The following is a 12,112-nucleotide window of genomic DNA, read 5'->3' as shown; positions in this document are numbered from 1 at the left end:
AAACATGTGCTGGAGCTGGTTTAGGACAGTGGTAACAGAAACGGGTGTTTGGTTTTCATTATGAAAAGCATCGCATGTCACACCGCTCTGCCTCAAACAAGATACACATCTCAAAGTTTCCCATGATGTTTCTTTTTTTTAGTTACAAAGTGTAATAAGGGAGATTCTCCTGGCCATTAAAAATTCTGGACTAAGTGTACTCAAGATAATAAACAACTTGTACGAGACAACAAACAGGGAAGGCGCTGTCAGTTCCTGTGACTTTACCACATGTTTTTTGCTCTTTTTAACCTAATATCATCAGTGTATGTTGTGTGTCATCAGACTGACATAGTGTGACAAATAAAATCCCAGGATTTGTAGGACTCAAGGTGTTCCTACAAGTGTGTAGATCCAAATTTATCCATTTACCTTGCCACAATTTCCAAACAATTAAAATTTGAAAAAAAATCCAAGATTCTTTTAAATATGTGACTCAAACTTGATTCTCAGAAGGTCTGACTGCTCGTTAGCAGGGGAAGTTCGATAGTAAACGTCGACGTGGGTGGGTAAGAACTGTTACCACGCTGTTGCTATAAATGAGGAAACCTCAGCGTTAGTTTGCAGATGCAGAACTAACAAACAACAACTGTGGATTATTTTACTCCGGGGATTCGTCTGCTTAATAGAATCTGTTTCTGATCTACAGCTGACCTGCTCATCTGTTACAGAAGATGTCTCAAAGGAATTTCTTCCAACCCTTCATCAGAACTATGTTTCTCCTTCTTCTTTGCAGCCTGGTTGTTGGCGAGATCGGCAAGGACTTCTCCCGCTGCCCTAATTTCTTCTATAATAAAACTCCCCCACAGGGTGTCAGGGCACCAAGATATCAGCCAATATGCCAGCGCTATAGAAACCAGTACCACTTTGCCAGCCTGTATGATCGTCAGCGTCGAGTGCCTTTGTTCTCTGCCTACATTCTGAGTCCTGCTGATGGCAAACGACCCAAATCCGTTTGGATGTATGAACCGCAGGTAAGAAGGAGCAGACACTTAATTTATAGTGTTGTGTTCATTGTTTTTTTTGGTGAAAAATAGAGAGTATACGTAAAAAACACATGTATGAAGAACACAGTCACATATATGTTTTCTTTTGTGAACCCATGAAGAAAGAGACATTTGCATTTTCAAATGAGGTCATGTTTAAAGTTATGTGACTGTTTAACTCAAACAGAAGCAGCAAACTCTTTTATAGTTTCTAAACATGGTCGTGTCCTTTTTCCTCCGTCTGTCAGTTGGCATTTTCCGGTGCCAGCCCAGAGATGAAGCATTTCGACACCCCTGTCGACCAGAATGTGATTGAAAGCCAGGCGGTGCTTGATGACTACAGGAACTCCAGCTTTACCAAGGGTCATCTCAATCCTAGCTTGCACCAGAAGACGCTCGACAACCGGAAAGCCACCTTTACCCTGACAAACATTGTCCCCCAAAAAGAAGGCTCCAACTCTGGACCCTGGAACAAACTGGAGAATGAGGTGTTGAATAGTTTCAAGATGTTCTGCAACGGGACCATGTACGTGATCACCGGGGCCATGCCATACAAATCTGGGGACCACTGGATTAATAACAGGGTGTCTGTTCCTGAATACATGTGGTCTGCCTACTGCTGCCCATCATTCAAATCTGATCTCCTTAATAATATGAAGCAGTTTTTCCCCACGTATGCTGCAGTTGGAAGAAACGACCCCAACAGCAGCGAGGAGATTGTGCCAGTTAATAAGAATGCGAAGCCCAGTGTGCGGGGCTATGATGTGAGGAGGATGCCGTTAGAGAACCTGGAGGGTATCCTGGCAAAAAGACTGGCCATGCCCATCAGTCTGTTTGATAACCACTGTCAGGCATAAAAGCCTTTAGCTTGACTCTGATAAACTCGCTGCAGTTTTAATTATTGAGCTGCTGCTTGATTATCGAGGACATGATGGACTGAAATTGTTTTTTTCCCCTGATTGACTTTGTAAAAACGGCATTTCCCCTCCTGCTAATGTCATTTCGCTCACATTTAATAGCATTATAATTTTCCAATTAATCAAGACTAAAGTGTGTGAATTTAAATGTTTATTCTCCAATAGATTCAAAAGCCAAACACAGAGAGTAGCAAGCGCTCAGTTCTTTTAAATAAAACTGCATTGGTTTTAACATGAGTCAGTTATTGATTACATATTACAAATGTACATTTGAGCTGGAACACCATCAATAAATACTAAGTCTATACAAATGTCTGGTTTCATTTTTTCCTCTTTACAAAAATGACTTAGTGAATTTCTGCATTAAATCATAGAAAACATTTTAGGGGCAGACAAGCTTTCTGGGTCACTTTTTTCAGAGGTTTGCCACTGACGTTACCCAGTTCAACATTTAATGATGATTGTGTCAAACTAAAGAAAAATAGTTGAAATGAGAAACTTTCTCATGAATTATTTGACCACATAAAGAAAATAAATAAACCTCAGACTTGCTGTGAACTGACAGTTGCTAAATAAAGTCGAACTATGGTAAGGGGTTTTTATGTGTTCAGAAAATTTGGTTCCCACGAGAGAGCAAGTTTCAGTGACACAAAGAACACGGATCTCAGGCAAACCAGTGTTTACTGAGACAAGAAGAAAAACAAAGATCAAAGCGAATGGATATGATTTAAATAGCGGTTACTCATAGATAGCATCACAGCATTTGCGCTTGTTGTGTTATTTCCAATCTTTCACATCTCTCAAGAAGCCCTAATTTTTGTAGAAAAGTTGATATAAAGCTGGACACAGACTCTCTGATGGAAAATGCTGCAACACCACAAGCGCCCCTTGTTTCTTCTGGCCATTAATTAATTTATCGGCAAGCAGGAACTATACTGTCACTTGGTAAAAAGCTCCAGGAAGTGAATTTATTATCTAACAACATTTATTTTCTAATAAATGAGGTTGTACTCTGGTTTTGGTCACATAGCAGATGGGCCGATGGTGAAACTTAAACCTCTGAACCGCAAATAAGATGTGAGACACAACACATCTCACAGCTGTAGGTCTGGGTTCTTTTTTACTTGTTGTCTTTTCTGTTCCTGCAGAAAATGGCTCGCTGGAGCTGATCTGGTAGTCGTTCCACATTCATGCACCACTCACCCAGACCCTGCAAACAAACTGACCTTCTGACAGATGGACAGCTATTTTATGTCTTCTTTTAAAAAAAGATGACTTTAGATTTTTAATATTTATAGAGAAAGTGAAAACATAGCTGGAGACAGACTCTTTGTAGGAAAATGCTGCAACACCGCAACTCCCGCATGGCTCTTCCAGCCCTTGAAGACATGGTGCTAAATGGGATGCAAACAAAACAACATCATCTTCTAGCTATCAGCTGTCAGACACAATTCTGGTATTTCCTATAGCATTTTACCAAATGCTAAATAAAGTGGCTTTATTATCTAATAAAATTTAATATCTGACAAATGTGGTTCACAGCTATACTCGATGTGCATAATCACATGGCAAACAGCCAAATGATGAACCACAAGTGAGACGTGAAATGCAACACATTTCACAGCCTCAACCCTGACTTTTGGGGGTTTCTTTCTTTATCTTTTCCTGATCTTGCAAATGTACTAATGGAGCTGTCCTGGTTAGAGCTGCAGCACAACTGAGCCGTTCTGGGTCAGGAGGTCAGAAATCTTTCCAGGGTCTCGTCTCATCCAACCTGACTGGCCGAGCTAACAAACACGGCTTGTTAGCTTAGTTTGTAGTTCCACATTCACGCACCGCTCACCCAGAACCTGCAAACAAACCAAACTGCTGACAGAGTCACACTGTTTTATGGTTTTTGTAAAGTTACTCTAGACTTTAGCCCCTATTTAAAAACTATGACGACACAGTCTCTTATGTCAAATACACAGTGTGCCAGGTTATGTCAAAGTGCTGTTTTCATTGCATAGTGCAAGAAAACACTTCAGTCAGTCAGAAATATCATTAAGTCAGATTTATATCTGTATAACTAGGGCACAGAAGAAACTCTCAACAACAGCCCAACACTTGAATATGTCTAATATGGCAATATTTTTATAATTATAATATGATCATGACTCAGACAGCTTAAATATGCTATGACTTTTGTATGAAAGCACTTCTATTCATCAGCCTAATCTTTTTTATTACAGTTTATCTCAGTAAAGTGTTGCCAGTGTGCCGTGAATTAGTTTAACCTTAACAGATCTAGTTTTGACTTTTCCTTAAGGTCTGAAAATAGATAAATTGAATAAGTCTTCAAATAAAGAGCAGTTTCTTTCTACTTCCGTAAAACTTTTAACTTTCTATTTACTCATAATAACCACAAAGAAGCGAAGTAGATAAAAACAGAACAACATTGGTCGTGTAACACGTAACCCTTTCCTTGCATGACTGCGGCCTGTACACAGGCAGTAGTGAACAGCTTTGTCATAAAGATGAAACTTTTTTTTCAGCCAGACTGAATGTGAAGCCCTTCCCAACACACATTTTCTAAAATGTGACGGAAAGCCAAGCAGCGTTTGAGGATAAAAGCAGGTCTATTTAAACTGAGGGCCCTCTCACTCCCATGCTGCACTAGAAAAGCTGCGAGGCCACCAACACCCTGAGAAACATGATTACACTGTGGGTAGAACTCCAGCACTCGGCTCTTGAGTCATCTGGTGCGAGGTAAGTTGAAGATCCCGTCAGAACCAGCCTGAAGTGGGCTGGATAGATGACAAACAGGGCTGTCGTTAGTGAGCACAGATGGTCTACTTTGCTCTTTCTTCAAATATGAACTTCCTGACTTGGAGATCTTTTCCCCTTGACACACATCATGCTGCTGTGGGAAGAACAGAAATCAGAGTGGAGAGGACTTTGTGAATAAGGTTCACCAACTTTCTAATATCAAGACTAAGCTGTAGAGTGGGCGATCATGAGGGAAAACATCAATCTACCCTCACCTACCACTTCACCTTGCTAAGATTGCCTTTTGCCTTCAGAACTGCTTTAATTCTTCCTGTCATAGAGTCAACAAGGTGCTGGAAAGTACTGATGCATGCTCAATCATCTGGGTAAAGAAATCCCAGAAAGTTGATTCTGTTTCTATTCCATGGGAGAAACGCTTCGTCACTTATTCAAGTGGCTTTTTCAGTCTCAGTTGACTAAATAGAAATCAACAGAAACAGAAGTCAGCTGAGACCGAAGATATCACTTGGATGAGTGACGAAATGTTTCCCTCACAGAAAACGCTACGTCCAGATGAACAGAATCAACTTTGTGGGGAGATGCTGGAAACACTCCTCAGAGGGTTTGGTCCATATTGACAAGACAGTTCGAGATGGTTGTGTGTGGGAAAATCCAAGTAGATAAGCAGCTTCTCAAATACTCAAACAAACAACAACAACCACGCCACGTTCAAAGTCATTTAAATCTTTCTTCCCATTTCTGATGCTTGGTTTGAATTTGTTGTCTTGAAATGCATGAATGCAGTGAACACATACATCTAGTCAGCTGACTAGACACATGCACTAACAGGTAGCTGAACAGGTGTACCTAATAAAGTGGCCGGTGAGCGTCTCCATTTGATTGCCATCATTAACAAGAAGATCTGAAAAAACAGCAGCTCTTTGAACAGCAAATTTCTTAGTCCTTGAATTAATGTTTAATGAAAATGTTGCCTAGCGATGGCTGAAAATTAAAATTTATGATGAAGTTGGTCACACAAAAGCTTTATAGCGTATTATTCACTAACCCGAAACTTTTCCTGATGAATCAAGATGTTTATTTTCTGGCAATGTGACGAAAACACAAACATACAAAATACCAAACTGTCAATTATGTCATCCAAAAAAGAAAACAAGGCTATCAGCTTTAACGTACTGATAAAGAGGTATAAATGAACGATGTATTCATCATTATAAATAAGTCCTGGCTGTGCACGTACATACAAATAATAATACTTCCAGTTAAATGGCTAGATGGCAGAGACTGACTTTATTTCTCTTTCAACACAAAACACCAACCAGTCCTTCCTGCCAGCTTTTTTAAATGTGCCTTCATTGTTTACTCGACCAAAGTCTGCCATGTATGTGCTTTGTTATCTTAAAGATAATCACAGGGAAAGACATGAGATTGTAACAGTCACATTCATCAGCTAAATTCTACCACAACCATAAAAAAAAAACTTTAAAAAAACCCCACTGTTCTTTCCCTTAACTGAGTTTATTGTGAAGGCTCTAAAAACACTGATGGTTCTTCAGTTGCTCCATATCACTAAAGCCCCTTCCACAGTTGGAGCACTGGAGTGTTGCCTTTTCGCTGTTGTGTATGAGTTGGTGTCTCTTTAGGTACTCCACGCGGCTGAAGCGCTTGCCGCATGCTTCACAGCCGTATGGACGTTCACCTGTGTGAATCCGCTGGTGCCGTTCCAAATTACCAAGGCGACTAAAGCTGCGTCCACAGTGCTGGCAACGGTGCGGCCTCTCACCTGTGTGCACCAGATGATGGCGCTCCAGCGACCGTGAGTGTGTAAAACGCTTCCCACAGATCTCGCAGCAGTGCGGCCGCTCGGCGGCACAGGCGCACTCGTGGTTCTTCAGAGCCCAGGCGTGGCTGAACGTGTTGCCGCAGTGAGCGCAAGGGAAAAGACTGTCCTCTGCTCCGCTGCTCTGTAAATGGGCGCCACCTAGTGGACACGGGTGCTCCTCAAGCTCGGCCTCCGAAGTGAAGCCTCCTCCACACTGTGGGCAGAAGTGTAGCAGGTCCCCGCCGCCATCCTCTTCCCCGGCGCTCTCCCAGACGCTCCCCGGAGCAGATAGGTGGGGCGGAGGCTCTGACTCTCCGTGCTCCACCACATCCTCTACAGGCATGACCGCAGCTGAGTCGCTCTCTCTTAACTTCTTTGACCAGCCTAACCTCAGCTCCACGTCCCCAGCCACTCCCAACCTCTCGCCCTCCTTCACCCTGCCTTGTCCTATCTGGTCCTCTTTGTGCAGAGTGGGTGGCTGAGGCTCCAGCTCTCCATCCTGCTCCATTCCATCGAGACCAATGTACTTAGGGGCCAAGCTGATCTCGGTCCCACGCACCACTTCTGAGTCACCTTGAGAAGCCTGCTCGCGGCCTCTTTCGGCCCTTAACGCAGACTCCAAGCCCCTCAGCTCATCCACGGTCATTCCCCCCTCTGATGGTTCTGCAGAGCCCACCTTCCAGTTCTCCTCTTCACTCTCTCCTGGATGAAGAGTCGGGGGACGGTCTGACAGATCTCCTGAGCAGAAACAGAAGGAGGAGGAGAGAGTGAACAAGCTGGTGTGAGCAATCATTTCCGTTTTCCTTCAACTACTGGTCTCTGAACATTTTCTCTAACTTGCCCTCCCTCGCTCAGTGAGTCCTGGGCTCATTACCTTCACTTGGGGCTCTGGAGCCAGCGTGGAGGTTCTGGTTGGGCAGATGCATCTTCAAAGCCTCCTTGATTAGCCGGAGAGAGGCAGGCTGATAACCCTCTGTTTGGGCAAACTGCATAGAGAAGCAGAGAGAGAGCTACTGTACTGGGTAATCGACTGAGTCCAGCTACAGTGAGACATTCACTATTAAATTTACTTTTGTTCTAAAAGAGCTTGTTAAATTTCCACATGATATGTTTACAATGCACCTGAAATAAAGATATAAAGCTAGGTGAAGGACTCCTTTCAAGCGGTGAAAGACTTCACAGAGCAGGGAGGCGAATTTATGCACATTATGCATGGTTTGAATATTCAAATCCAGAAGAGAAATGAAGAGTGGATCAGTGTCCTGCCACTTCGTGATGTGGTGGAAAGCTTTTCTACCAGTAGTGTTTCTCCCTAAAAGCTTGCTGTGCTTGAGATATGAAGAGCCCCACTCCTGGCTCCTCTGGAAGCTAAATATCAAATCAATAGGCTTCACTTTATCCACTATATCTCTGCAGTGATCTCATGGAAGAAAATTTTGAGCAAAACTCTTTCTGTATTATTATCGTCTGTCTGTGTCTACACGCTCTCTCAGTCTTTATGAAGCTGCAGGCAGAGCAGAGCAGAGATGCTGTGCCACTTTCTCCTCCTACTCCTCCTCTGAGAAAGCCTGTCTCCCTCACCTCCTCTTTGATGTTGGCCTTCTCCTCCCCCTCACCGCTGAGGCTGCCCTCCCTTTCCTCTTCCTCCACCATCCCTCCCTCGTCTTCTTCATCCCGGGGGAACTGGATGAGGTACATATCTTTGGCCTCCTTCCCCCCTCTTCCTCCCGCTCCTGCTACCATGCCCACAGCTGCTCCACTTCCTCCTGATCCTCCTCCTCCTCCTCCTCCTCCACCACCACCAGCGCCGCCACCACCTCCTCCTCCTCCTCCTTCCTCCCACACACCTCCAGGCCACGTTTTGCCATAGGCTGCTGCTGGGCCCTTTTTTGACTTGCCTCCTGTGGAGAAGGGAGGGTGGTGAAGGAGGTGAGAGGAAGGAGAAAGTGAAGGGGAGGGGGAGATGCAGGAAGAATGGCAAATGAAATATGAGGGGGGGGATAGGTGGGAGGATGTGATTGGAAGGCCAGGGGAGGGAGAGATGAAGGAGAGAAGAGGGTGGAGAAGTGGGAGACGAGGAAGAAGAGGAGGATGAGGGGATTGGAGATGCAGACGGGAACAGGAGTGAGAGCAATGGGAGCAGGCGGCGGAGGAGGAGTGAGCATGATGAACGAGTTGAGGAGAGGGGGCGTGGAAGGACAGACAAGAGAGCGGAAAGGAGAGAAAAACATGTGACAGCGAGGAGTGAGAGAGAGGCGGAGAGGAGAGGAAGAAGTGGAGTTGGTGGGGGTCAAAAGGGGGGCAGGAGGAAGAGGAGGAAAGAAGGAGGGCACGGTGAAGGAGAAAAAGATAAAAGTAGGATGGAGAGTTGAAAAAGATGAGATAGGCAGAGAGAGAGCGGAGAAGTGGAGAGGGAGTGTGTAATTATGGAGGGTGGTGGAGGTGGTGAGAAGCAGGAGAGGAGAGGGGGAGTGTGTGTGTGTGTTCAACGTGATGAAGGAGAGAGAGCAGAGCAGAAGGAGGTGGGGGCAGGGAGAACAGGAAAAGGAGGAGAGGGCGTGAGGAGAAGAGTAGCGGGAAGGGGAGGAGGTAGAGTTGGAGAGAGACGGAGAGAAGTGAAGGAGGTGGGGGGGAGAGGAGCCAGGCAGGAAGAGAGGAAAGGAGGGAGTGAGCAAATGCACAGAAAGAGAGAGGGGAGTGGGAGGGACAGAATGCAGCGGAGAGAGGAGAGGGGGAGGTGAAGGACAGAGGGAGAGCGATCATGAAGAGGAGGCGGAGGAGGAAGGGGGGGTGAGGAAGGAGGAGGGAGGGAGAGATCAGCTCTTGCCAGATGGTTTTCCAACAAAACAAGTGCGTCTTCACATAAACCGAGACTGCGTAGCATTCACATTGTTACTCACGTTAAAGCCACAATCATAGGGAAATACTGCAGGATGTGCTGATAAGCTGCCATTGAACTGTATACATCATGCAAACTAAAGGTAAACAGGAAGAAAAGCTCCAAGTCACCACAAACAGCAAATACTTACGAGTCACGTCAAGTTTTCTCTTCTGCCGGCCTCCAGCTTCCTCCTCCGGTGCTGCTGCCGCCACCAGCCCGGCGTTGCGGCGGTTGGCAGCCCAGCCCATGCCGTACTTGCGCTCGGTTCTCAGTTTGCTCTCGGTGAGCCTCAGCCGCAGTTTGAGAGCCTCGTTCTCCTTCCTGTTGAGGGACAGCTCCACCAGGTAGTCGTTCACCGTCTCCTGGAAGAGTTTGGTGATCTCGCACACCGAGGCGCGGATCAGGCTGTCCATGACGGCGGTCAGATGCGTCTCAAATGTGGTCACCGATTCCTCCATCATCCTGCCCGCGGGGCTGCAGATCTGATGACGGTTTCACACACAGTTCGTGATCAGTTGTAACACAGCTTTCCTGCTATGATCGCAAAAGTTTTCAATCGTGTGATCAACTCTGCCCCATAGCCGCTGTTGGTTAACTTTACTGGCTAACCTGCTGCTAAAAAATAAACCTGAATGATCTCGGCAGTGAAATGAGAACGGGCTCCGTGAATAACATCACGGTCATTCCGCCTCTATTACAACTTAATTAAAGACTATACCTGCCCGGTTAATCTGTGCAGTGCCAAGGCGGCGACACTGGTTAATCGACGCCAAAAGCACAACCCCCGTCAGCCCGGCTTGTTAGTAAACTTATAATGCTTCTCGGCGTGCAGTAATGTTAAAGTACACCTGGAGCAGCAGCCTCTCCGTAACGCTGGAAAGTGCTAGCAGACTGGCTAGTTTAGCTTTGTATACGCACCGTTTGTCGGATGACACCGAGGAGCCACCACGGCGTGAAACAGCGGCAGAAGGTGTAATTTCACGGATCACGGAGACGCTCGGCAGCTGTTTGTGTGCCGAAATACGGCGACAAAGGATAGCGCCATCCAACTTCTGCCCTCTCTCTCTCCCTGCCAGTTCCCTTCTCGCCTCCTCCAGCACTGCTTTTAATATTTGAGAACACTGCGCATGCCCGGTACCGTAATTACCCTACACTCAAGAGCAGCCGCACCCTAGAAATACCAAGCACTCAGGTTTCACACGCCACTTTTTATATAATAATTTCAGCAGTGGTGATGATTTTTTTTTAAAGACATAAGGATACAGAAAAGCTTCCACTTGATATTATTGTTTTTAGCACGACCCACCGACTGCCTTCCGCGAATGGATGGAGGCGCTGTGCTCAATTTGTCACATGATTTCACACGTTTTCTTCTCAATTTCATAGTCAGAGGTGGCGAAAGTACAGACTTTATTTACTTAAGCAGAAGTTGAGATATCTAGGTTAAAAATACTCCGGTAAAAGTTGAAGTACTGAAGCAACTTTTTGCTTATAAACATCATCAGCTTAAATGCAAATTCATCTCTGCAACTTGATGCAACCTGACTCTGACCATGAGCACCACAGGCACTGTGCACCAATCCAACACAGAGCTTTACTGTGAATTCACCACATTAATGTAAACGAACCTGTTGATCCTGGACAAAACTACCCAGCATTTTCATGGAACATTTGAATAACACAAAGTTAGTACAGCTTAGCTTGTTTTGCAGGACAAAACAAAATATACATAATTCATCACAGCACATTATATACAAATCCAATGCGTGATTGAAAATGATGACATCATATGTAAGATTTGAATCTTCAGTTTATCAGTCCTTACCCTTACACATAACCTCTCTTCTTCCCCTTCTGTCTGTTTTTCTACATCTTTCTACATCACAGAGAGCTAACCTTCTACAAGTTAGCTCTCTCTTTTCTCTCCCTGTGAAATACATCAGCCGGTGTTGTGCCAAAAACTGATTGTCTGCCAAAAACTGATTTCCAATGTTTTTGTGTATTTTTTATGTGTAATATCTTTACGTATGTTGGTAAATAGACTTCGGTGAACAGGGTTTACAAAGGGGTTATATATAGAATTAAAAAATTATCTGTTTTTCAAGTATCTTTACAACTCTGTGTTATTGTACTTACATTATAACCAATCCGGTCCTTTATCCCCACTTAAAATATTTTTACTGAACTATTGTAATATTTGCTGCCATTTCTGCTGTCCTCTTGGCCAACTTACTCTTACAAAAGACATTTTTAATGTTAATGAGATTTTTTTAACTGCATAAATAAAGGTTATATAAAAGTCACTGGCAAAAACTGATTGCGGCTTCTACCTTGTTACACGAATGTTGTTTGTGGCTCCAGGTGACTTTATGTCATCCATGAGGGATGCATTTCACATATGTTTCACATATTATAGCCCAACAAGTTACTTATAGCAGTTTAAATACGAGCAATCAGTTTTTGGCAAATACCGGAAATCAGTTTTTGGCAGACAATCACTTTTTGGCACAACATCGGTACTTCAGCTAGCAACAGACTGTGCGGAAAAATGCACACAGTTTGTGTGTTTGTGTTTGTTTTTTTAGCTGACAGAAAAGTTGGATTTGAAATGACTACTTAATAAAAACGTCACTCCCTTCATGCTGCCCCCTCTTCTGTAGCTCTAGACAGTTTCTGAAGTGTTGCAAACAAAACATACTTA

The 12,112-nt window shown here is 44.4% G+C and overlaps 2 protein-coding genes across 2 annotated transcripts; one reads left to right on the top strand and one right to left on the bottom strand.

Moving 5' to 3' along the window:
* Positions 1-617: 617 nt before the first annotated feature.
* On the top strand, positions 618-2,247 carry LOC116334105 (endonuclease domain-containing 1 protein-like). Its single transcript, XM_031757465.1, has 2 exons — positions 618-1,013; positions 1,274-2,247. The coding sequence occupies exons 1-2, from the start codon at positions 714-716 to the stop codon at positions 1,880-1,882; spliced, it is 909 nt and encodes a 302-aa protein (XP_031613325.1). The 5' UTR covers positions 618-713; the 3' UTR covers positions 1,883-2,247.
* Positions 2,248-5,769: 3,522 nt separating this feature from the next.
* Positions 5,770-10,506, bottom strand: si:dkeyp-121d2.7 (zinc finger protein 550). Its single transcript, XM_039618562.1, has 5 exons — positions 10,330-10,506; positions 9,560-9,893; positions 8,112-8,431; positions 7,405-7,516; positions 5,770-7,268 (listed from the first exon to the last, which is right to left on the bottom strand). Exons 2-5 carry the CDS (start codon positions 9,870-9,872, stop codon positions 6,241-6,243), a joined length of 1,773 nt encoding a protein of 590 aa, XP_039474496.1. The 5' UTR covers positions 9,873-9,893; positions 10,330-10,506; the 3' UTR covers positions 5,770-6,240.
* Between the last annotated feature and the right edge of the window lie 1,606 nt (positions 10,507-12,112).

Source organism: Oreochromis aureus, linkage group 2 (genome assembly GCF_013358895.1).
Source record: "Oreochromis aureus strain Israel breed Guangdong linkage group 2, ZZ_aureus, whole genome shotgun sequence".
Taxonomy (NCBI): domain Eukaryota; kingdom Metazoa; phylum Chordata; class Actinopteri; order Cichliformes; family Cichlidae; genus Oreochromis; species Oreochromis aureus.
Note: the sequence above shows the minus strand (reverse complement) of the source record. Positions and strands in the feature narration are given on the sequence as shown.